General features: G+C 43.2%; 1 protein-coding gene across 1 annotated transcript in view; it reads left to right on the forward strand.

The window, feature by feature from the left end:
• The window catches only part of DNAI1 (dynein axonemal intermediate chain 1), a 205,599-nt gene that overhangs the window by 71,724 nt on the left and 107,990 nt on the right, over window positions 1-25,885 (forward strand). Inside the window, exons 13-16 of the mRNA XM_039355382.1 lie at window positions 14,569-14,819; window positions 18,103-18,192; window positions 23,352-23,439; window positions 25,154-25,233. Of these exons, the coding sequence (XP_039211316.1) occupies window positions 14,569-14,819; window positions 18,103-18,192; window positions 23,352-23,439; window positions 25,154-25,233 (509 nt within the window). The remainder of the gene's footprint in view (window positions 1-14,568; window positions 14,820-18,102; window positions 18,193-23,351; window positions 23,440-25,153; window positions 25,234-25,885) is intronic.

A 25,885-nucleotide genomic window follows, 5' to 3' on the forward strand; every position in this document is an offset into this window, starting at 1 on the left:
TCTCCTCTTAAAAACCTCCAGTGTTTGAGCACCCAGGAGGCAGACCATTCCACTGATTAAGAGAATAACAGGGTTGGGAGGGACCTTGGAGGTCATCTAGTCCAACCCTCTGCAGGAAACCTTATACCAGGGGTAGGCAACCTTGGCTCAGCCGAGGTGGTGCAGCAGTTAGAGTGCAGTACTGCAGGCCACTTTAGCTGACTGTGTTCAGCAGGTCAGCGGTTCAAATCTCACCGGCTCAAGGTTGACTCAGCCTTCCATCCTTCCAGGGTAGGTAAAATGAGGACCCAGATTGTTGGGGGCAATGTAAATATATATATATATACTGCTTACTGGTGTACACCGCTTAGAGAGTACTTGCACTTAAAGCGGTATATGTCTCATAAATAAATAAATAAATAAATAAATTTATGACTCGTGGACTTCAACTCCCAGAATTCCTGAGCCAGCCTGGCTCAGCTTGGAAACCTCTCCCTTTCCCCTCAGCATGGCTGGCTCAGGAATTCTGGGAGTTGAAGTCCACCAGTCATCAAAGAGCCAAGGTGGCCCACCTCTGCCCTATACCATTTCAGACAAATGGGTTTCCAGACTCTTCTTCTTAAAAGTCTCCAGTGATGGCACACCCAGGCCCTTCTTGAAGGCAAGCCGCTCCACTGGTTGATTGTTCTCACCGTTAGGAAGCTTCTCCTTGATCCCAGGTTGCTTCTCTCCTTGATTACTTTCCACCCGTTGCTCCTTATCCGGTGGTGCTTTGGAAAATAGCTCGACCCCCTTCTTCTTTCTGGCAACCCCTTTTGTTGAATAGGAGGCTGCTCAAGTCTGTTGAGATCCTTCTGAGTCTATCTTCTAAAAGTGTTTGCCGTTCCCCCCCCCCCCCACAGCTTGGAGAAATCATTCTTATCCAGCCAGGCATTTGTCTGGATAGGAACGAACCCGGAGAGAATGTGTTCAGCATAACTGCAGGCAAGCAGCAAAACCCTTTGATTCCCAGGAAGTAAAAAGATTGCGCTTGGCAATCAGCCTGCACTGCTATTTAAAAGTGATTGCATTTATTTACTTGCTCCAATGCTGCCTCTAGTTTGTTAATGGCAGGAGGGGGGAGGAGATTTCTCTAGTAGTCCATAACCTTTCCTGTTTCCCATGGAAATTTAATTGTGGATCTTTTTTCTTCCCCCATGTGCGAAAGCAGCATTTCTCAAAGCTCTCTTGATAGATGGGAGCTGACAGACGACTAAAGTAGAACAATTTTTTGTCTCTGTCTTCAAAAAAAGGGGGGGAGGAGGAGGAGAAAGGCTCAGGAAAATAACAGTCCAGCATTCAACGTGACGTTGCCCGGAAGGTTCTGGAGCAGATCCTACAGAGATAATTCTGTGAAGGCTTTGGATCCTCAAGGGAGGATGGATGCATTGAGGATGCATTTTCTATATTATTTTTTTTTTGATGTTTTTATTAATGCCCTGGATGTCTGTTCTAGCCTCCTAGGCCAGTGGTGGCGAACCTATGGCACGCGTGCCAGAGGCGGCACTCAGAGCCCTGTCTTTGGGCACATGTGCTGTGCCCCGGAGATGGCAAGGGACTGGCCCTCGCCGCCCTGGCCCCACCCACCCAGTCTGCCATCACCACCGCAGCCATGACCACCTGGCACCCGGTGATAAATAAGTGGGTTTTGGGTTGCAATTTGGGCACTTGGTCTCTAAAAGGTTTGCCATCATAGGCTAAAACATATAAAGAACGGTTGCAGGAATTGAGTGCGTCTAGTTTAATGAAAAGTATGTTTAGGACGGTTAATGAAAAGAAGGACCGGGAGTGATATGATAGCAGTGTTCCAATATTTGAGGGGCTGCCATATAGAAGACGAGGGGCTCAACCTATTCTCCAAAGCTCCCGAGGACAGGATAAGAAGAAGCAGATGGAAAATAATGAAGGAGAGAAGCAACCTAGAACGAAGGAGAACTTTCCGAACGGTGAGAACAATTAACCAGTGGAACAGAAGTTGCCTCCAGAAGTTGTGGGTGCTCCAACTTCTTCTTCTTCTTCTTGTGCCCTATCCGTTATCAGACATTGGCGATCATGTTGGCGATCCTCTTTTTATCAGCAGCCGCACGAAAAAGTGCTGCTGAGTTTTGTCCCAACCGGTCCCTTAGATTTTGAAGCCACGATGTTCTTCTTCTGCCTGGACCTTGTTTGCCTTCCATCTTTCCCTGGGGGATTAAATGGAGTATGCCCTATTTTTCTGGGTGTCGCATCACATGTCTGAAATATTCTAACTTCCATTTTTTAATTGTTCTGATGATTTCCCTTGGCTTTCCCAGGCGGCTTATCAGCTCCTCCAAAACCTCCACTGGAGGTTTTCAAGAAGAGATTGGGCAGCCATATATCTGGAATGATAACAGGTTTCCTGCTTGCGCAGGGGGTTGGACTAGAAGACCTCCAGTGTCCCTACCAACTCTGTTACTCTGTTGATTAACCAGTGGAATGGCTTGCCTCTGAAAATTGTGGGTGCTTCATCACTGGAGGTTTTTTTTTTTTTGAACAAGTTTTATTAGTTTTTTAGTTTTTACATCAAGGTGCTTAGGAAACAACGTGGTGATGAGGTAATCAATTATCCCAAAACAAAACCATACATGTATGGCTCAGGTTAGTTCTTTAAAGATTCTCTCTCTATTTCCTTCAATTAATATAACATATTCAAATTAATACATTTCTAAATAAAGTTCAGTCAATCAAAAGAATTATCAATAACATTTCAGCTATATAAGTCCAAATCCTGTTTTTAAGCTTTACTACTTACAGTCACCACATTCCAATTTAGCCTTAAATAAGCATATTATTTACACTTCGGGTATCCCTAATTTCCCTTGTTTTATAACATGATAATTATGTCTAAAATAAACATATTATTCCAACAGTTACATTCTTAAGTTTCCCAAATATATGCTATTTCTTATTCTAATAACTTATTTATTAAGGCCATGTCTTCCTTGATCACAATCCATTTTCTTGTTCTCCTTCCATTGCAAAGTGATTATCATGCTTAAAATAAAAATATTACTCCAAAAAATACATTCTGGAGGTTTTAAAAGAGGGATTGGATGACCATTTATCTGAAATGTAATAGGGTCTTCAAGCCCCCTTCCAGCCCTGCTTTTCTGGAAGAAGAAGGGATGAGGATGCTTTTCAGATCAACAAATGACATCACGTTCAAAACTGGACAAGATAGCTATAATGTCTCATGTTTCTTTTTTTATTATTATTATTAATTTTTTTTCATCAACATATGTTAATTTTTTCAGTCACCACGTTGTCTGGAGTTTGCTAAGCTAATACATGTTCAATTCCTAATCCTTCATTCTTTTCTCTAACCAAGAATAAAATAAATTCCAAATTTGATAGTAGTCTGTATCTTCTTTGTCTTTCAACCTCATAGTTAGTCTGTCCATCTCTGCACATTCCAATATTTTCTTGATTATTTCTTCCTCTGATGGCAGTCCTTCATTCTTCCAGTATTGTGCAAAAATTATTCTCGCTGCTGTGGTGATGTGTAAAATTAAATATAGTTTCTGCTTATTAGTCTTTTCAGGCATAATGCCTAGTAAAAAAAAAGTTCAGGTTTAAAATCCACTTGTTCGCCCAATATTTTTTCTAACCACATATGTATATTTTTCCAATAAGCCTTTGCCTTCCCACATGTCCACCAAATATAATAACACGTGCCTATGTTATGTTTACATTTCCAACCTCTATCTGACATATTTTTAAACATTTTTGCTAATCTTGCTGGTGGAAGGTGCCATCTATAAAATATAATGTCTCGTGTTTCTCAGCCTCAGCAACCTTAGGTTTTGTGTATTTCAATTCTCAGAATTCCCCAGTCAGAACTCCGTGCCTCTTAAAGTTGCTGAGGCTGAGAAACACAGTGTACAACTCAGATACAGTACATGGTCCAGAATGAAAATGGTGGGTTAGGAAAATGACTGAAAGAGTTCCGTTAACAAGACAAACATAAAGCTTTTGACTTAAGCAAAATCAAACGCACAGGTAGAGGAGGGGAATGGCTGACTTGGCAATGGTGCTTTCCTGGGGGGGGGGGGAAATCTTTTCACAATAATTATCAAATAAATAAGGTACTAACTAGTAGAAGAAAATATTTATGGCTCAGGATTGAATGGTGCGATGTTGGGCGCGATCTTGGGTGCCGTAGCTTCAACTGGGGAACTGGGGGGCATCCTAGATCAAGCCGAGTCCAAAAATGTTAGAGAATAACTGGAAGCCTGGAACTCAGACAACTGGGCCATCAACGGGCACGTAGAGATAAATAACATCTACGTACCATTCAAAAGAAATGATCAAAAAGCCTAAAAGGAAACAGAATAAAACAGCTTCTCACTGGCAATAAACACCCAGATGATCAGAGATTAATACCAAAAGATTAACATTACAGCAACAGTCAAGAAGTAAACACTACCCCAATTGTGGAACTTCCAACTCAGATAAACAGTCAAGGAGTAAACAACAGCCTCACCAAGGAATCACCAAAAACACTCCCACCAAGACTGACAGGGCGCACCATTTGTATATAAATGAAGAGTAGACCCCTTTCCCTTCTAACACTGATGATGTTACCTAGTTGGGTAATGAAATGTCTGTAAGCAAACAACCAAACTCTGACTATATCAACATCCTCCTCCTCCTCCTCTTCCTCCTCCTCCTCCCCATCCTCCTCCTTCTCCCCCTCCTCCTTCCCTCCTCCTCCTCCCCTCCTTCTCCTCCTCCTCCTCCTTCTCCTTCCTTCTAGCACTGATGATGTTACCTAGTTGGGTAATGAAATGTCTGTAAGCAAACAACCAAACTCTGACTGTATCAACATCCTCCTCCTCCTCCTCTTCCTCCTCCTCCTTCCCATCCTCCTCCTTCCCTCCTCCTCCTCCCCTCCTTTTCCTCCTCCTCCTCCTCCTTCTCCTTCCTTCTAGCACTGATGATGTTACTTAGTTGGGTCATGAAATGTCTGTAAGAAAACAGTCAAACTCAGACTGCAACATCCTCCTCCCCCCTCCCCATCTCTCCCTCCTTCTCCTTCTCCTTCTCCTTCTCCTCCTTCCTTCTAGCACTGATGATGTTACTTAGTTGGGTCATGAAATGTCTGCAAGAAAACCACCAAGCTCAGAGAGCACCAAGGACCCCACGGTCTTAACTATTTCTGAAGCAATCAGTTTCTTTTAAACTTTTTTTTAATCATTGAATTAAATGACTGAAGAAAATGAAGTGGTTTTTCAGCATGAGAGTTAAATGAGAGCCTCTCTGACTGCTATCCACTTGAGTTTCCTAAGATTTTATATATACTGTATATATGTCTTGTCTATTTCACAAATGGATTTCTAGAATTGTTTTCAGCTCACGTTGCGCCATCATGTTCCTATATAATCATGTAGAATTTTACCAGCTTGTGCAATCATATGAAAATCGTTCATTAATCTAAACAGCGCAGGTTCCTACAAATGAGATGATTTCCACAGATCTCCCTTCAGCAATCATTGCTATTTACAGGAATTTGGAACCGAAAAGCTTTACCACTTGATGGCACTGTTAAATATTTAGTGAGCATCGTGCAAGGGGGAAATATTTTTTAAAATCCGTATTAAAAATAGACACATTTAACAGTTGTTAAATGCTAACATAATGTCTCCAGTGATGCAAACGTTCCTTTTCTCCAATGCTTTAGTTTAATTCTGACCAGGAAATATGAGGTACAGGAAATTCCCCTAGAAGATATTGCCCCAAAATTCTACTTATTAAGTTTTAAATAGAAGATGTAGAATGCTACTCTTATTTAAGGAACAAATAAGAAAAAACAAACCCCTCCTTTGTCTGCAATTGATTTGCAAGAGATTTATGTGTCAAAAGAGTCAAGTTGGTGTTGTGGCCCCAGCTGTGCAATCCAGACCTGGCTCTGCACATAAAATGGAGCAGGTTTCAGTCTCATGCCTGCGGGACTCCTTGGTGCTCTCTGAGCTTGGTGGTTTTCTTGCAGACGTTTCATCACTTGACTAGGTAACATCATCAGTGCTAGAAGGGAGTGGGATTGCAGAGTGGAGAAGAAGGAGAAAGAGGAGGAAGTGGTGGTCTGTGGGATCCTTGGTGGTCTCTGAGTTTGGTTTTCATGCAGATGTTTTGTGACCCAACTAGATAACCTCATCAGTTCTAGAAGGAAGTGGGGTTTGCAGAGTGGAGATGAGGGAAAGGAGAAAGAGGAGGAGGAGGAGGAGGAGGAGGAGGAGGAGGTGGTGGTGGTGGTCTGTGGGATCCTTGGTGGTCTCTGAGCTTGGTTTTCATGCAGATGTTTCATGACACAACTAGGTAACATCATCAGTGCTAGAAGGGAGTGGGGTTTGCAGAGTGGAGATGAGGGAAAGGAGGCAGAGGAGGAGGAGGAGAAGGAGAAGGAGGAGAAGGAGAAGGAAGAGGAGAAAGAGGTCTGTGGGATCCTTGGTGATCTCTGAGCTTGGTTTTCATGCAGATGTTTCATAACCCAACTAGGTAACGTCATCAGTGCTAGAAGGGAATGGGGTTTTGCTGTCTGCTTAGATACTAGTGGTTTGCCCTGTTCGTTGGTGGGAATATTCCTGGTGATTCATAGAATCCTAAGGCTGGAAGGGACCTTGGAGGTCTTCTAGACCAACCCCATCCTCAATTAGGAGTCGTTATACCGTCCCAGACAAATGGTCGCCCTGTCTTTTCTTGAAGACCTCCAGTGATGGAGCAGCCACAACTTCTTGGAGGGAAGCCGTTCCATTCATTTATCATTCTCGCTGTCAGAAAATTCCTTCTTCTTTCCAGGTTGGGCTCTCCCTCGGGGGAGCTTCCACCCATTGCTTCTTGTCTTGCCCTCAGGTGCTATGGAGAGCAAATACGACCCTCTCTTCTCTATTTAGTGCTCTCAGGTTCCTTGATTAGGCTGTCGTTTGTGTGTTGTGTTGTGTTGTGTTGTGTTGTGTTGTGGAAACATAGCAATCAAGATTAGGCTGAGTTAAGCTGTTTGGCACAGAATGGAGGTTCAGAATACATGAATGGACATAGGTGTGCTTGCTGTTCAGCGCTGTCTGATAGCTTTAGCAGCTTAAGCATCTGGCTTATAATAATAATAGTAGTAGTAGTAGTAGTAGTAGTACTAGTAGTAATAGTAATAATAATAATAATAATAATAATAATAATAATAATAATAATAATAATAAAACTGCTTCCATCCTGCGACGATATCTGTAATACCATCAAACATCCACATCTGCCTATCCCAGGTCCTGGGTAAGGACTCGATAGGTAGACAAAATGCCAAATCCAGTCTGAACATCTGGCTGACTGTGCGATGATCCAAAATAATAATAATGTTGGAAGGGACCTTGGAGGTCATCTAGTCCAACCCCCTGCTCAGGCAGGAAACCCAATACCATTTCAGACAAATGGCTGTCCAGTCTCTTCTTTAAAACTTCCAGTGTTGGAGCATTCACCGCTTCTGGAGGCAGGTTGTTCCACTAGTTAATTGTTCTAACTGTCAGGAAATTTCTCCTTAGTTCTAGGTTGCTTCTCTCCTCGATTAGTTTCCATCCGTTGCTTCTTGTCCTGCCTTCAGGCGCTTTGGAAAATAGCTTAATTCCCTCTTCTTTATGGTAGCCCCTGAGATATTGGAACACTGCTATCATGTCCCCCCTCGTCCTTCTCTTCGTTAACTAGATATACCCAATTCCAGCCACCGTTCCTTATATGGTTTAGACTCCAGTCCCTCGATCATCTTTGTTGCTCTTCTCTGCACTCTTTCTAGAGCCTCAACATCTTTTTTACATCGTGGTGACCCAAACTGAATGCTGTATTTCAAGTTTGGCCTTACCAAGGCCTTGTAAAGTGGTATTAACATTTCATGTGATCTTGATTCTATCCCTCTGTTAATGGAGCCTAGCACTGTGTTGGCCTTTTTGGCAGCTGTAGCACACGGCTGGCTCATATTTAAGTGATTGTCCACTAGGACTCCAAGGTCCCTCTCACAGTTACTACTATTGAGCAATACTACTTATCTGGGCTAAGCAAAGTCCAGGCTGGGTTAAGATGGAATTTGGTATCCCACAGTGCCACATAGCTCAGCCCTATGAAAATTGAGTCATGGAAGAGGCTGTCCCTGGCTTCTAATTGTAGCTTGTGTCTCAGAAGCTGTTGTGAATCAGCCTCTCCTGCTTGAGAAGGGCAGTTAGAAGAATGGTGACCTTGCATCTCAGCTGTCATGGTTCCCACAGATGAAACTCTTCAAAGAACTTCGAGGCATTGGTTTACCTTAAAGAATCTTTATTCAAGTAGCCTAGCATCGGCACATACATAAGCAAAGCCAAAATCTGAATCCCCCTCCCCTGAGCATTTAGTATCAAAGCACAATTCCCTCCTCTAATTAACAGTCATAAATCACATTCTCCAATTAGTTTGAAATGCAGGCTTTCCCTCCTGTTCTCCAACCTGCCATTTCTTTTTTTTTTATTGAAAATTTTTAAATTTTACAAAACAAATCCCTTCCCCAACCCCCCACCCCACCCTCCCATACCCTCTCCCACCTCCCTAAACCTCCCATACCCTCCCCCAACCTTCCCAGAGCTGAGTATAGGCTTAATTAAAATTTTTCAAAAAAGAACTTAAAACACATATGAATCCTAAGCAAATCTAAATACATTAAATTAAACAGGTTATCTACTCTAAAAAATAATAATTGCAATCCTTAAACATGTTACAATATACTCTAAACATTTTCTAATATCATGCTTATATTATTATCCATCATTCTTTATAAACTCCCTCCAAAACACAAATTTAAACATTACTTTCTTTAAATGTCTATACCTACAATATAAAATCTAATCTCCCTCTTTCTTTATCCTAAAACACAAAAATAAACATATACACAACATTCATTATACCATTAAAACTAATACTCTTTTAAATACTTAAACTAAATACTTAAACTTAAACTTCTTATCTAAAAATTTCGTTCAATCTCCATAATCTTCTCTCCTATCAAAAAAAAACTTAAAAGACATATGAATCCTAAACAAATCTAAATACATTTAATTAAACAAGTTATCTTCTCTTAAAAATAATAATAATAAAAAAGAAAAAAAAGGAAAAACCCAATCATTAAACACATTATAATATACTCTGAACCTTTTCATATCATACTTATATTGTTATCCATCATTCTTTATAAACTCCCTCCAAAACCCAAATTTAAACATTACTTAAAACATTAAAATTCTCTTATACATATTTAAATCTTTACCAATAACAAATTCCATCCATAATAAACACATTCCTTATCAGTATCTCTTATCCATGAACCTCGAAAGAAGTGCTTTGAAATCTGCCCTTAAAGGTAGCTCCAAAAAGTTTGTAAATCCTGCTTCTCCCACAGACTCAGAAACCAATACTTGTGAGGCTTCCTTAACCTCCTTCTTCTGTTGCTCTTTTTCTTTACGTTTATATGTTGCACGAGTTGTCCTCTGCTCCTTCATCTCGACTTGTTAAGGCCCCTCGAACTGAGATTTCCCATTTTTCATTAATATAGGCTCTTCAGACTGCAATTCTACCCTTAAAGGTTGCTCCAAGAAATTTGTAAATCCTAGTTCTCCCGCAGATTCAGAAACCAATACTTGTGAGGCTTCCTTAACCTTTTTCTGTTGCTCCTTTTCTTTACAATTATATGTTGCACAGGTTATCCTCTGCTCCTCCATCTCAACTTGTTGAGGCCCCTCCAACTGAGATTTCCCAATTTTCATAAGTATAGGCTCTTCAGACTGCAATTCTACCTTCTTTTCTTCCAAAGCTTTAAACGTAATAGATGGCGATGAACATACCCCCAGGACCGAAGTGTAAAAGTCTTTTGCTTTAGAAACAGTATTAAGTCTATAACGTATCCCCAGGTAACTCACCACCATTCCAGTCGGAACATCCCATCTGAACAAGATTTGTCTCTTTTTAAGTTCATCTGCTAAAAAAGCAAACTCCTTTCTTCTTCTTAAAATTTTAGATGGGATCTCCTTTAAAATTATAACATCTTGTGAAGCAATTTGAAACCTCTTCTTATAAAAAGCTTGTATAATTTCGTTGTGCAGGGATCTTTTCCCAAAGTAAATTACCACATCTCTTGGCAAATTCTTTTGCTCTGCCACCACAGAGTTAACTCTAAATGTATTTTCAATTTCACTAAGTATTTCCTTTTTTTCTCTATTCAAAATCACAGCAAAGTCCTTTGCAACCATCTCTCTCAGGTCTTCTTGCACAGACTCGCTCAAGCCTCTGATTCTTAAAGCATATTCCATTTGTCTATGTTGAAGCATAAGAATCTCATCTTGAAAATTTTCCATCTCTTTTTCCATGCTTTCAACTTTTCCCTCCATCAATTCCACTTTTTCTACTACCTCTTCTACACGAGAGTTCAGCTTTTCAAGAACAGAGGCAACTCCTTTTAAAGCCAAAACTATCTCTTGCCTCAAAATCTTATTATTTTCCTCTAAAATCTCTTTCATTTCTCCCCTAATTTGAAATATAACATTTCCCATCATATCTTGCAAGTCCTTCACCATTATTGACTGTGCCAGGGAAGAGGGTGAAGCTATTGATTTAGGTTGTTGCGCTGATGATAACACCGAGGAAGAAACCACCTTAGGAGCTGTAGGAATTACTGGACGCTTTGGAGCCATCTTAAAAAAATCTTTACTCCTTCTTAAAAATTACAAAAATTAAACAAGAGAAAAAGAGAAACTAACTCCCCCCAAAAAAAAAATCAAAAAATCCTTCAAAAGGAAATCATTATAAGAAAAAAGGAGTTAAAAAAAGGAAAAAGGAGGAAGAAAAAAATAATTAAATAAAAAAATCCATTCCATTTTTTAAAAGTACAAAAAACAAAACAAAAAAGTTAAACAAAAGTAATAATGCTTCTAAAATCCAAACCCAACATCAAAAAACCCATTATAAATAATCAAATCCACATTCCATTCCAGTCATTAAAAAAAAAAGAAAGGGAAAAAAAAACACCGAAAAGCCTGCCGATCGCCATTTTACTTTCCCTTTCAACAAAGGAAAAAAAAAATAAATAAAAAGAGGGAATATAAAAGTAAAAGTAAATCTTTAAACTTAAAATCCAAATAAAATCAAAGAAAGCAAAAGCTAAATCCTCTACTCAGCTCTGTCCGCTTCTAAGAAAAACTCACCAGATCACTTTAATTGCGGAGGTGGTTGCAGCGGCTTGTTTTGTCCCTAGGGACAAAAGCAGCTGGGAAGTGGAGACAGTCTGAACTCCGTGGGAGCACTCTTTTCACCCCCCCAAAAAAAACCTTGGGGGTGCATAAGAGGCTCTACCACTGTTCAGACAACCCTCTTCCCCCCCCCTTTGCCCGGGAGGGGGATTTTGAACCTCTGAACAGCTGATGTCTGCTGTTCATAGCGATTCAAACACTTACCCAGGAGGACGGCTACAAAGTAGCCGCCATCGCGCGCGCAGATCCACCGGAAGTCCCAACCTGCCATTTCTTATCATCTCTTATTTCAAAAAACTTTTGTTCTCACCCTAGTTACAGTATTGTTATGTCTAACTAAACTCCTATGCACATTCCTCCTCCCCCCCCCAGTATCATCTAATTCCAACTCTAATTCTAAGAGTAAAACATAAGAAGGAAAATGGCTGCATCGCCATATGTTGTCAAAGCAAGAACCTCCGATGTTAGCAGCGTTGACATCGGCACCATTGAGGCACCAGATTGGACACTTAGGGGCCAAAGGGGGTGGCCCTCTTCTGGCCTGAGGATCAAATTCTGCACTGGTTTCTAATGCCATGGGATGGGTCTGTATCGGAGAGGGGTCTATAGCCAGGTGAGAAAGGTAATCAAGATTGACTCACCTTGACTTTCTTTGGCGTAAGTGAGAGGCAAGGGGGAAAAGATTAAGCTTTCAAGGTTCTCTGGGGTCCTGGGTGCTCTCTGAGCTTGGTGGTTTTCTTGCAGATGTTTCATGAACCAACTAAGGAACATCATCAGTGCTAGGAGGGAGGGGGTTTGCGGAGAGGAGGAGGAGGACTCAGAACTTGGCTGTTTTATTGTATCATGTTTCCCCGAAAATAAGACCCACCCAGAAAATAAGTCCTAGCATGATTTTTTAGCGTGTGCCTAATATACCCCCCCCCCAAATAAGCCTAGTTAAGAGCCCGTCCACTCCGTCCCACTGTCTGGTTGTTCAGCTTGTTTCATGAACAAACTAAGGAACATCATCAGTGCTAGGAGGGAGGGGATTTGTGGAGAGGAGGAGAAGGAGGAGGAGGAGGAGGAGGAGGAAGAGGAGGACGACCACCGAAGGGTCCTTGGTGCTCTCTGAGTTTGGTGGTTTTCTTGTAGACCTTTCATGACCGAACTAGGGAATATCATCAGGGCTAGGAGGGAGGGGGATATGCGGAGAGGAGGAGGAAAAGGAGGAGGAGGAAGAGGACTGTGGGGTCCATGGTGCTCTCTGAGCTGGGTTGTTTTCTTGCAGACATTTCATGACCCAACTAAGTAACATCATCAGTGCGAGAAGAGAGTGGGGTTTGTGGAGAGGAGGAGGAGGAGGAAGACGTTAGCGCTCTCTGAGCTTTTGCCAGGGGCAGAGTTACTTGCTGGGTTGTGTCACCAGCTCTGCAGTTGCAGCCCCAGCCATCTGGGTTGTCAAGCAAAACGCACAGCTGCTTTATCTCTGACTGCCTGCCGGGTTGAATTAGGAACCTCTGCTTTCTACAGTTAAGTCCTGCTGGTAAAATTTGTGCAACCAAAGATGGCACCGTCAGTGTGTGTGCATGTGTGTGTGAGGGGGGGGGAGGGAGATGGAGGGAGGGAGGGGGAGAGAAAGACGGAGGGGGGAGAGAGAGACTTACTGTCAAATTAAAAGCCAATTTGGGCCGTGAAGGGCAGGAGGCCGGAAGGCTTGGGAGGCACTAACCAGGCCCACCCTTGTGGGCTCCTTTGTGATATAGATATTTTTTGAAAGCAAAACTTATCTCAGTGTTTCTTAACCCCGCTTTCTAAGCCTTCTGCTTGGAGCAGCTGGTCAAATCAGCCATAGGGATGGAGAGCCAGTTTGATCTAGTGATTAAGGTACCAGGCTAGCAACTGGGAGATGGTGAGTTGAAATCCCGCCTTAGGCATGAAAGCCAGATGGATGACTTTGAGTCAACTACTAGGAGACGGTGAGTTCTAATCCCACCTTAGCCATGAAAACCGGCTGGGTGATTTTGGGCCAATCACCAGGAGATGGTGAGTTCTAGTCCCGCCTTAGCCATGAACGCTGGCTCGATGACTGGGTGACTTTGGGCCAATCACCAGGAGAGGGTGAGTTCTAGTCCTGCCTTAGGCATGAAAGCCAGCTGGGTAACTTTGGGCCAATCACCAGGAGACGGCGAGTGTTAGCCCTGTTTTAGGATTGAAAACCATCTAGGTGACCTTCAGCCAGTCACTCTCTTTCAGCCCATCCCACCCCACCGGGTTGTTGTGGGGAAAAAGAGGAAGAAGGAATATTCAGTCCTTTTGTTGCCTTAGGTTATTTATCATGATAATAAAGAGGGGATATAAATAAATTACATAAACTGTGGGTTTGTTGCTGCTAGATGCGAGGTAGGCATTGCTAGCAGAAATGAGTCCCAACCATGGATGCCCTGATTGAAGTGACTCCTTTCTTTTTCCTCCTCCTCCTCCACCTCCTCCTCCTCCTCACTCTTCCTCTTCCTTGTCCTCCTCCTTCTTTTCTCACTCTTCTCCTCTTCCTCTTCTTCTCACTCTTGTCCTCCTCTTCCTCTTCTTCCTCTTCTTCTTCCTCCTCCTCCTCTTCCTCTTCCTTGTCCTCTTCCTCCTCCTCCTCTTCTCACTCTTCCTCTTCCTCCTCCTCCTCTTCTCTCCTCCTCCTTTTCCTCTACCTCCTCCTCTTCCTTGTCCTCCTCCTCTTCTCACTTTTCTCCTCTTCTTCCTCTTCCTCTTCCCTCCTCCTCTTCCTCTTCCTCCTCCTCTTCTCTCCTCTTCCTCCTCCTCTTCCTTGTCCTCCTCCTTTTCTCACTCTTCTCCTCTTCCTCCTCCTCCTCTTCCTCCTCCTCCTCTTCTCACTCTTGTCCTCCTTTTCTTCTTCTTCCTCTTCTTCTTCTTTCTCCTCCTCTTCCCTCCTCCTCTTCCTCTTCCTTGTCCTCTTCCTCCTCCTCCTCCTCCTTTTCTCACTTTTCTCCTCCTCTTCTTCCTCTTCCCCTCCTCCTCTTCTCACTCTTGTCCTCCTCTTCCTCTTCCTCCTGTTCCCTCCTCCTCTTCCTCATCCTGCTCCTCTTCCTTCTCCTCCTCCTCCTTCTTCTCCTCCTCTTCCTTTTCCTCTTCCGCTTCCTCCTCCTCTTCCTCCTTGAACTTGTCCTCTTCTTCATCCTTCTTCTCCTCTTCTCACTCTTCTCCTCTTCCTCCTCCTCTTCCCTCCTCCTCCTCCTCCTCCTCCTCCTTGTCCTTTTCCTCACCCTCTTTCCTCCTCCTTCTCCTCCTCTTCCTCCAGATGATTTCATGAAGCAGAGCCGGGGGATGCTCCTGCTATACACCCTCAAGAACCCCTCTTTCCCCGAGTACGCCTTCCCCAGCGAGAGCGGGATCATGTGCCTTGACATCCACGTTGACTACCCCTACCTGATTGCGGTGGGTTTCTACGATGGCAACGTGGCCATCTACAACCTGAAGAAACCTTCTGCCACGCAGCCGGGCTACAAAAGCAGCAGCATGTCTGGGAAGCACACCGACCCCGTCTGGCAGGTAAAGACTGGGGCACTCAGCCCTTCCTCCTCCTCTGCCTCTCCGGCAGGCCTTCACGGAAAACTTGAGTTTATTGGTAGAATCTCAAGTCTGATAGAAAAGAATCTTTGTAGCTCAGTGTTGAACTTGGAGTCCTTGGCGCTTCTCCTGCTTGTTCTCTTGCAGACGTTTCATTACCGGACTAGGGAAAGTCATCAGTGCATCTGAAAGGCTTTGAGGATGTTAACTAGGTCACATCACCAGTGCTAGAAGGGAGTGGAGTTTGTGGAGAGGAGGAGGAGGAAGAGGAGGACTATGGAGTCCTTGGTCCTCTCTAAGCTTGGTTGTTTCCTTTCAGATGTTTCATTACCCAACTAGGTAACATCATCAGGTGCTAGAAGAGAAGGGTTCTGTGGAATGGAAGAGGGGGAGGAGGGGGAAAGAGGAAAAGGAGGAGGACTGTGGGGTCCCTGGTGCTCTCTGAGCTTCATTACCCAACTAGGTATCATAACTATTAAACAGAGAATCTTCTGCCTTCCATCAAAGATGTTCTTTGAAGACAGGAAGCAAATGCACAGCAGAATCTCTTTCTCTGTAATTATCTAGAGAGAGTTAAGGGCTCTTTCCAAGAAGTCCAGAATTTTCTACAGTGATAAACATATCACAACAAGACCTCATTTTTCCAGTGAGTTGGACTTCCCGGAAATGATGCTGAAGATCAAATGAGTGGAGTGTTACCAAATTCTGCATCATTAATTTAAACAGTGGAAGCCCAGTCCATTTTCTTGGAAACTGTCCATATGTTCTCATTTTAGTGTGTCATTTTAGAAATGGAAGCTTTGGGACCAAAGAGCTCAGTCTCTGCTTCAAAAATTAATTATCCAAATGATGGAGAGATGAAGTCCATTTCCCTATTCGGTCAATTATGGATGTGATTCACAAGCTGGCCTGTAGAGTCTTCATTAAAACCAACAAGAGACAACACAACAGCATTCATGCACAGCTTCATGTTGTGCACCAGTTCTGCCCATTCCTAGATTAGCAGGCTCCGCTGATTGTCACTCCTGCCCTTGTCACCTTCAGATTACCAGTCAGTCCTAGGAAGCCCTCCAGAAGTTGTGGGTGCTCCATTACTGAAGGCTTTTAAGAAGAGATTGGACAGCCAATTGTCCAGACTGGGGGGGGGGTTGGGCCACTAGAAGACCTCCAAGGTCCCTTCCAACTCTGTTATTCTGTTAATTAACTAGTGGAACTGTTTATCTCGAGATGTTGTGGGTTCTTTATCACGGGAGATTTTTAAGAAGAGACTGAACAACCACTTGTGTCAAATGGTATAGCGCAGTGGTTCTCAACCTTTTTAATGCCGCAACCCCCAACCGGTCGTAAGTCGAGGACTACTCAACCGGTCGTAAGTCGAGGACTACTCAACTGGTGCGGCACCGTTTGCAGAATGGGACTTTGGGTGGGCTCAGCAGGGCAGAGACAGCCTGGACAATTCCTATTGGCTTTTGAAAGCCAATAGAATTAGACTCTATTCAAGAGAGTCTATTCTATTGGCTTTCAAAAGCCAATAGAATAAAAGGGAGTAGCACGACTAAGGAAAAGGGGGGAAAAATGGCGGACTGCGTTGTTTGGCGACCCCCGTGAAATGGTCATTCGACCCCAAATGGGGTCCCGACCCACAGGTTGAGAACCACTGGTATAGCGTCTCCTGCCTGAGCAGGGGGTTGGATCAGAAGACCTCCAAGGTCCCTTCCAGATCCATCCTGATTGAAGGAGACAATGCCAAGCCACTTTTGAAATGGGGGGGAACGTTGGCAGTACAGGCAGTCTTTGAGACACAATTGAGAGGGGATGGGTGGGTGGATAAACAAACAAATAAACAAATACATAGATACACACTTACACACACACACGCACATAGATTAGAGAACAAAAGAAACTATATGATGCCATCAAGGGAGTCAAAGAATTGCAATGGAAATAGCAAGGAGAACCGAGGGCAGGTGGACAAGGCGGTCCTAGAATGGATCCCACTTGATCAAAAGCGTCCACGAAAGAGACCATAAGCAAAATGGATCAAGGACGTCAGCCAATCCTGAGGGCCCAACTGGCAAAAGAAAGCTCAGGACCATAGGGGTTAGAAACAGGCAGACCGACATCCTGCAGTGGATGGACAATGGCTAAAATGATGATGATGATGATGACGATGACATACATACATACCCTGTTTCCCTGAAAGTAAGGCCTACCCCAAAAATAAGCCCTAGCTTGATTTTGGGGGGTGGTGGGCCTAATATAAGCCCTATCCCAAAAATAAGCCCTAGTTTTAGGGTGAGGCATATACCTAAAAATCTTTATTCAAAACAACGTAGCTCATTTATAATCCCCAAAATTTTCTCAACTCCTTCATTTTAAACAAGGGTTGAATTACAATTCCTTCAATTCTCTTAGGTATTATTTTCTATCAGTGTGTCCTGCACACGGACATAAAAACATAAAAAAATAAAACAACAACAACAAAAAAGCAACTCCACAAAAAAATAAACAACCTTAATAAGATATTCTGAGTTACTGAAATAGTTTTGTATCAAACTCTGGTATCAACTCTTTGCTTTTAATATAAATGTAGCCAAATTCCAATTTAATCAGATTCCATTCAGATGGAAACAAATTTCCATTAAGTAGGTTAAAACATTTACAAATCTAAGCAAAACAATTCAGAGTCATTTCTTTTGGTTGATGGATATATAGGTGTATTCAAGTTCTTCTCATATTTCATTTGTTTAAAAAAATAACCTTATTTCTTGTTCAAGTAAAACTTCCTTTGTTCAACAATTACTGCCTCCTCTTTTGAATAAAAAAAATTACAAACTGACACTGCAAGAATGGGTATTAAATTTCACATCCACCCCCCCCACCTTCCTCAAACCAGAATTCTAAGCAGAAAAAAAATAGTTAAAAAGATCAGACCCCCCTTTTTCTTTCTGTCTCTCTCGCTCTTAAAGCAACACAGCCAGTGAAAAAAAGGAGACAGGGAAAATAAAGAAGAAATTACACAAAAATCTCACCACTAACAAAATAGTTTTCTCTTCTTCATATGCATTTTCCATGAATTCTCTCACACATCCTCCATGGGGCTACGCCGCAACGGTCGTAAGTGTGAAAGACGGTCAGGAGTCATTTTTTTTCGGCACCATTGTTAGCTTCGAAGGGTCACGAAACGGGTTGAGGAACATCTGTACTGCTTGCAAAAGCCACAGCTGCTTTTAAATATCTGATTTTTTTTTTCTTTCCTTCCCAGGTGAAGTGGCAGAAAGATGACATGGACAACAATTTGAATTTCTTCTCGGTCTCTTCAGATGGCCGCATCGTCTCCTGGACCTTGGTTAAGGTAAGGGAGGGCTCCCTCCCAGCTGGCCCTGTGTAGCTTTGGCCTTGACTCAAGGATGCTGTGGGCAGCTGTCTCTGTTCTGGAGGCAAAGCTGGGTTGATCCACAGCATCCAACCCCTGGTTTGTTGAGCAGCCAGAGCTGTGCTAAGCTACAACCCAGGCAAGAAAATTAGCCTGCGAACCAGAGCATGTATACTGTAATGCTAATTGGGAGTAAAATGTTGCAGCCAATTAACCAGTGGAACAACCTGCCCCCAGAAGCGGTGAATGCTCCAACACTGGAAGTTTTTAAGAAGAGACTGGACAGCCATTTGTCCGAAATAGTATAGGGTTTCCTGCCTGAGTAGGGGGTTGGACTAGATGACCTCCAAGGTCCCTTCCAACTTTATTATTATTATTATTATTATTATTATTATTATTGCCCCCCGCAACCAGCAGGCCACCTCCCAATGACCCATCACAAGACCCCCCCCTTGACATGACTCACACCTGACCCTTCACAAGACCCTCACTTGACACACCCACACCTGACCCATCACAGGACCTACTGACCGCAACACAAAGCCCTTCCAAGCAGAACACTTACACTGACGTCCCCTAAACTCCGCTGAAGATGTTACCTAGCTTGGTAACAAAACATTCGGAAACCAACCCACGAGCTCGGAGAACGAATCTTCACCCTCAGTGTTGTAGTTACCTAATAACAACAGCAATTGTAATAGCTGCTTTACAGCCCTCTCTAAGCAGTTTACAGAGTCAGCCCATTGCCCCCCAAAATCTGGGTCCTTATTTTACCGACCTCAGAAGGATGGCAGGCTGAGTCAAAATAGATAGATAGATAGATAGATAGATAGATAGATAGATAGATAGATAGGTAGGTAGGTAGGTAGTAGATCAGTGGTTCTCAACCTGTGGGTCGGGACCCCATTTGGGGTCGAACGACCATTTCACGGGGGTCGCCAAACAACGCAGTCCACCATTTTCCCCCCCTTTTCCTTAGCTGTGCTACTTCCTTTTATTCTATTGGCTTTTGAAAGCCAATAGAATAGACTCTCTTGAATAGAGTCTAATTCTATCGGCTTTCAAAAGCCAATAGGAATTGTCCAGGCTGTCTCTGCCCTGCTGAGCCCGCCAAAAGTCCCATTCTGCAAACGGTGCTGCACCAGTTGAGTAGTCCTCGACTTACGACCGGTTGAGTAGTCCTTGACTTATGACCGGTTGGGGGTCACGGCATTAAAAAGGTTGAGAACCACTGTAGTAGATAGATAGATAGATAGATAGATAGATAGATAGATAGATAGATAGATAGATAGATAGATAGATAGATAGATAGACAGACAGACAGACAGACAGCAATAGCGCTTAGACTTATATACCACTTCATAGGGCCTTTTACAGCCCTCTCTAAGCGGTTTACATAATCAGCCTCTTGCCCCAACAATCTGGATCCTCATTTTACCGACCTCGGAAGGATGGAAGGCCAAGTCAACCTTGAGCCGGTCAGGATCGAACTGCGAAACTGCAGTCAGCCAGCAGGCAGCAGAAGTAGCCTACAATATTACACTCTAACCACTGCGCCACCACGGCTCCTATAATAATAAATTCATTTCTCTGTGGACCTCTTCAACATGCCTGAAAACAAATGCTATTTGGGCATTTCTTGTTCGTACTGCAATCCTTTTTTAAAAAAATTAATTTTGTTAAAATAGTTATGAATACAGAAATACAAACGAAAATAGTAGGAAAATGAGGGAGGAAAAGGGGAAGGGAAAAGTGTGGGTCAAAGGGAAAAAAGAAAGTAAAGCCATTGACTGACTCTCTTTGGTGCAATAGAATAAGATAATAATATCAAACCTCAACTTTTTAGGCTCTCAAATACTGGAAGACAGTGTCATGTCACTCCTAACTGTTCTCTTCATTATGCTAGATATGGCTAGTTCCTTTAAAGCAGGGGTCTTCAAAGTTGGCCCTTTGATGACGTGTGGACTTCAACTCCCAGGATTCCTCAGCCAGTGTGCCTGGCTGAGGAATTCTGGGAGTTGACGTCCACACATCATAAAAGGGCCAAGTTTAAAGACCCCTGCTTTAGATCTATAACATTGAGCATTATATAAGTGGATTCTTGACTGGAAAAAATGTTAAATGAATTTTGCTCCATTTTACAACCATTCTTGCCTAGCGGACAATCACTTAAATATGAATCACCTGTGTGCTGCAGCTGCACAAAAAGGCCAACACAGTGCTAGGCTGCATTTACAGAATAATAGAATCAAGATCATGTGAAGTATTAATACCACTTTACAAGGCCATGGTAAGGCCACACTTGGAATGCTGCATCCAGTTTTGGTCACCATGATGTAAAAACAAAAATGCTGAGACTCTAGAAAGGGTGCAGAGAAGAGCAACAAGGATGATCAGGAGATCAGAGGCTAAACCATATAAAGAACAGTTACTGGAATTGGGTATGTCTAGTTTAATGAAAAAATGGACGAGAGGTGACATGATAGCAGTGTTCCAATATCTCAGGGGCTGCCCCAAAGAAGAGGGAGTCAAGCTATTCTCCAAAGCAACTGAAGGCAGGACAAGAAGCAACGGATGGAAACTAATCAAGGAGAGAAGCAATCTAGAACTAAGAAGAAATTTCCTGATAGCGAGAACAATTAATCAGTGGAACAACTTCCCTCTAGAAGTTGTGGGTGCTATAACACTGGAAGTTTTAAAGAAGAGATTGGACAACGATTTATCTGAAATGGTATAGGGTTTCCTGCCTGAGCAGGGGGTTGGACTAGAAGACCTCCAAGGTCTATTCTATTCTATTCTATTCTATTCTATTCTATTCTATTCTATTCTATTCTATTCTATTCTATTCTCTATTCTTTTCTATTTTCTATTTTCTATTTTATTCTGTTCTATTCTATTCTATTCTATTCTATTCTTGTTCATTCGATATTCCTCTTCTCTTCTCTTCTCTTCTCTTCTCTTCTCTTCCCTCCCCTTCCCTTCTACCCTACCCTACCCTACCCTACCCTATCCTATCCTATCCTATCCTATCTTAAAGTGAATCACTGCAGTTGTTCAATCAATCACATGGTCGTGAAGTGAATCTGGCTCCCCCATCGACTTTGCATGTCAGAAAGTCACAAAAGGGGATCACATGACCCCAGGATGCTGCAACCGTCATAAATATGAGTCACTTACCAAGCATCTGAATTTTGATCACATGACCCTGGGGATGCTGCAACGGTCCCAAGTGTGAAAAATGGAGTCTTCTCTGCCTTCGCCATCCCCTCTACAGCAGTCTACGGCTACTGACAGATTCTCAGATATATACTTACGTACGTCCTCAACTTCTTCCCCAATCCCCGTTGTGCAGAACTTATTCAGATTCCCCGCAGCCGTTTCCAAAAATAAAGACGTTGGGACGTTGTTCTTGAAATGAGAGAGCTGAGCTGTGCTTTGTCGGGAGGCTCTGATGGGGAGTGAACCTGTAATGCTGGGATTTTTTTTGTTTTCTCGCATTCATCCTTTTCAGGACTCTCTAAAGCCCAACAAAGGGAAAGATAGCAATTCCTAAGATGAAAAATCCTCACCGTCTAAGCTCAGCCTGCTCTGGTTAAAAAGAAAAGAATTGTAGCCCTTTAGATGTATGATTGTTTTGGCTGACTTCATGCCGTGCTAAGCCATAGCTTGTTGAATCGTTATTGCTGTGCATCTCAGTTGGCTTGGGTCCCATATCACTGATCCGTAATGCCATGTGGAACAAATTATGCTAAGCCAAAACCAACCAAGCTACATATAGGCATATAGGCAGCGTTTGAATAAAGATTTTTCTATTTATTTGGCGACTATGAATCCTTCGCTGGAGCCCTAAGTGTCTCGTGGAAGCCAGCTTGGCATAGTGATTAGGGCACAGGGCTAGAAAGCATGAGACTCTTAGTCCCACAATCAGGCGTGAAAACTGGCTGGGTGATTTTGAGCCTATTGCCAGGAGACGATGAGTTCTAGTCCTGCCTTAATCTTGAAATCCAGCTGGGCGACTTTGGGCCCATCACCAGGAGATCCTAGACTTGTCCAACTTTGGCAGTTTTAAGACTTTGGACTCCAAGTCCCAGAGTTCTCCAGCCAGCAGAAGGGAAATGAGATCTTATCAAGGGATCCTTGGTGCTCTCTGAACTTGGTTGTTGACATTTTACGATTCAACTAGGTAACATCATCAGTGCTAGAAGGGAGTGGGGTTTGTGGGGAGGGGGAGGAGGAGGAGGAGGAGGAGGAGGAGGAGGAGGAGGAGGAGGAGGAGGAGGAAAGGACAGTGGGGTCCTTGGTGGTCTCTGAGCTTGATAGCTTTCTTGCAGATGTTTCATTATCCAACTAGGTAACATCATCAGTGCTAGAAGGGAGAGGGGTTTGTGGAGAGGGGGAGGGGAGGAGGAGGAGGAGGAGGAGGAGGAGGAGGAGGAAGAGGAGGAAAAAGAGGACAGTGGGGTCCTTGGTGCTCTCTGAGCTTGGTTGTTTTCTTGCAGATGTTTCATTATCCAACTAGGGAACATCATCAGTACTAGAAGGGAGAGGGGTTTGCTCTCTGTATATATATCCCGGTGGCTTGCCCTGTCACTGTTGATGGGAATATTAAATGAACCAAGAGCATACCCGACTCCCTTCAAGCAATGATGATGTTGCCTGGTTGGGTAGTGCAGGCTGGCTGGGGAATTCTGGGATTTGAAGTCCGCAAGTCTTAAAAGTTGCCAAGATTGGACATCCCTGACCTAGATGCATGTATGATAGGACACTGTGGAACGTGTAGGACAAGGGCAAGCAACCTTGGCTCTTTTATGACTGGTGGACTTCAACTCCCAGAATTCCTGAGCCAGCCATGTTGAGGGGAAAGGGAGAGGTTTGCAAGCTGAGCCATGTTGGCTCAGGAATTCTGTGAGTTGAAGTCCACGAGTCCTAAAAGAGCCAAGGTTGCCTACCCCTGGTGTAGGATGTACAAGGTTCCCATTACCACTGTGTCTTCATAAGTTATTGGACCCCTTCAGGAAGCATTCAGCACATCCCTCCTCTTCTTTGCTTTTAAATCCCTTGGAAAACGTTTTGTTGGGAAGGTTTGTCTTGTTGATGTCCTGCTGTCCACCTGGCTCTGACCTTTCTTCTCCCAACAGAATGAACTGGTCCACACAGACATCATCAAGCTGCTGGTTGAAGGAGCGACAGTGGAGGGGCCGGAGGGGCTGCAGCTTCAAACCATGGGTACAGGCTCCGATTGAAGAGAAACCTTTGTAGCTCAGGGGTCCTTGGTGCTCGCTGAACTTTCTTGCAGACATTTCGTGACCCAGCTAGGTGACACCATCAGTGCTAGAAGGGAGGGGGGAGTTGTGGGGCGGGGGACGTGGAGGAGGAGGAGGATGTCATCATCTTTGGCGTCCTTAATGCTCTCTGGCCTTAGTGATTTTCTTGCAAACTTTTTATTATCCAACTAGGTGACATCATCAATGCTAGAAGAGGAGGGATTGTGCTGGAAGTTTTTAAAAAGAGACTGGACCCTCACCTGTCTGAGATGGTATAGGTCCTCTTGCTTGAGCAGGGGGCTGGACTAGAAGACCTCCAAGGTCCCTTCCAGCTCTATTCTATTCTATTCTATTCTACTCCACTCTACTCTACTCTACTCTACTCTACTCTACTCTACTCTACTCTACTCGACATTCTATTCTATTCTACTCTACTCTACTCTACTCTATATTCTATTCTATTCTATTCTATTCTATTCTATTCTATTCTATTCTATTCTATTCTATTCTATTCTATTCTATACTCTACTCGACTCGACTCGACATTCTATTCTATTCTATTCTATTCTATTCTATTCTATTCTATTCTATTCTACTCTACTCTACTCGACATTCTATTCTATTCTATTCTATTCTACTCTACTCTACTCGACATTCTATTCTATTCTATTCTATTTACTCTACTCTACTCTACTCTACTCGACATTCTATTCTACTCTACTCTACTCTACTCTACATTCTATTCTATTCTATTCTATTCTATTCTATTCTATTCTATTCTATTCTATTCTATTCTATTCTAAAATACATGAAGCAGAGGAGGAGGAAGTCCCCCCTCCTCTCTGCAAACACCACTCCCTTCTAGCACTGATGATGTTCCCTAGTTGGATGATGAAATGTCTGCAAGAAAACAACCAAGCTCGGAGACCACCAAGGACCCCACAGTCGTCCTCCTCCTCCTCCTCCATCATCATCCCACAACCCCCCTCCCTTCTAGCACTGATAATTTTCCCAGCTGGGTGATGTAATATCTCCAAGAAAACAGCCAAGCTCAGAGACCACTACGGACTCCTTGATACAGTTTGAATTTCCCTTCGTTTCCTATGTTATTGGCACCAAAAGCAGTAATTGGGGACAGGATTCTGTTAACAGCCTCCCATATCAGCAAGGGGTAGAACATTCTGGTGAGCAGTGAGAGAAACAAGAGGCCTCTCTTGATTGGAAGGTCTTCAGACGAGTCAAAGGATCGTTTCTTTAAGTCTCTAAAAATGACCTAACCTCGATTGAGTCCCTTTAATCACATGAAGCAGCCTCTGGTAGCTCAGGAATTCTAGCTCAAGAGATGTATGGCTTCCTTTGGTATGGGGAAATCCCTGAGCAAATTCCCATGAAAATAAAAAGGCAACTAAAGGCCCAACCACGTCTTTGTGAGGTTGGCCATCTTCTTACACATTGCTGGTGAGTGTGGTGGTAGACTGAGGAAGGGTAGACAGACAAACAGCTGGTTCCCTGGCAGATGTGGTCCTCCCATCATCTGATGTTTCTATCAGTTAGCTCAAAAGAACTCTACAGTATATTTAGCAAACGCCTCATGTTGAGCAAAACCCAGCAGAAATGTGTTCCCCAAATATTTTGCAGCCTTATTTATATATTTTTTTTGTTGGTTTTCCATACAGGCTGTGGGACTTCCTTTGATTTCCACAAGAAGATTGATTATCTGTTCCTCGTGGGTACTGAGGAAGGCAAAATCTACAAGGTAAGAGAGACTTTCTTGTTGTATTTTCTGGTCAAGGGAACACAGCTGGCCTTTCCTGTTAAGCAAAATGTCTCAGAGATCTATGAGCCTCCCCTAAATAGAGCGGGTAAATATCTCCCAACAGGGAAGTGCTAGAAAAATTGTGAATGCATGAATGGGGGGACATGATAGCAGTCTTCCAATATCTCAGGGGCTGCCCCAAAGAAGAGAGAGTCAAGCTATTCTCCAAAGCACCTGAAGGCAGGACAAGAAGCAATGGGTGGAAACTAAGCAAGGAGAGAAGCAGCCTAGAACTAAGGAGAAACTTCCTGACACTTAGAACAATTAACCAGTGGAATAACCTGCCTCCAGAAGCGATGAATGCTCCAACACTGGAAGTTTTTAAGAAGAGACTGGATAGCCATTTGTCTGATATGGTATAGGCTTTCCTGCCTGAGCAGGGGGTTGGACTCGATGACTTCCAAGATCTCATCCAACTTTATTATTATTGTTGTTGTTGTTGTTGTTGTTGTTGTTAGAGTAGAATAGAATAGAATAGAATAGAATAGAATAGAATAGAATAGAATAGAATATTATGGATCATCGCACAGTCAGCCAGATGTTCAGACTGGGTTTGGCATTTTGTCTACCTATCGAGTCCTTACCCAGGACC

The sequence above is a fragment of the Crotalus tigris genome, unplaced genomic scaffold (assembly GCF_016545835.1).
Source record: "Crotalus tigris isolate CLP2741 ecotype Arizona unplaced genomic scaffold, ASM1654583v1 scf7180000018684.1183181, whole genome shotgun sequence".
Classification (NCBI taxonomy): Eukaryota; Metazoa; Chordata; class Lepidosauria; order Squamata; family Viperidae; genus Crotalus; species Crotalus tigris.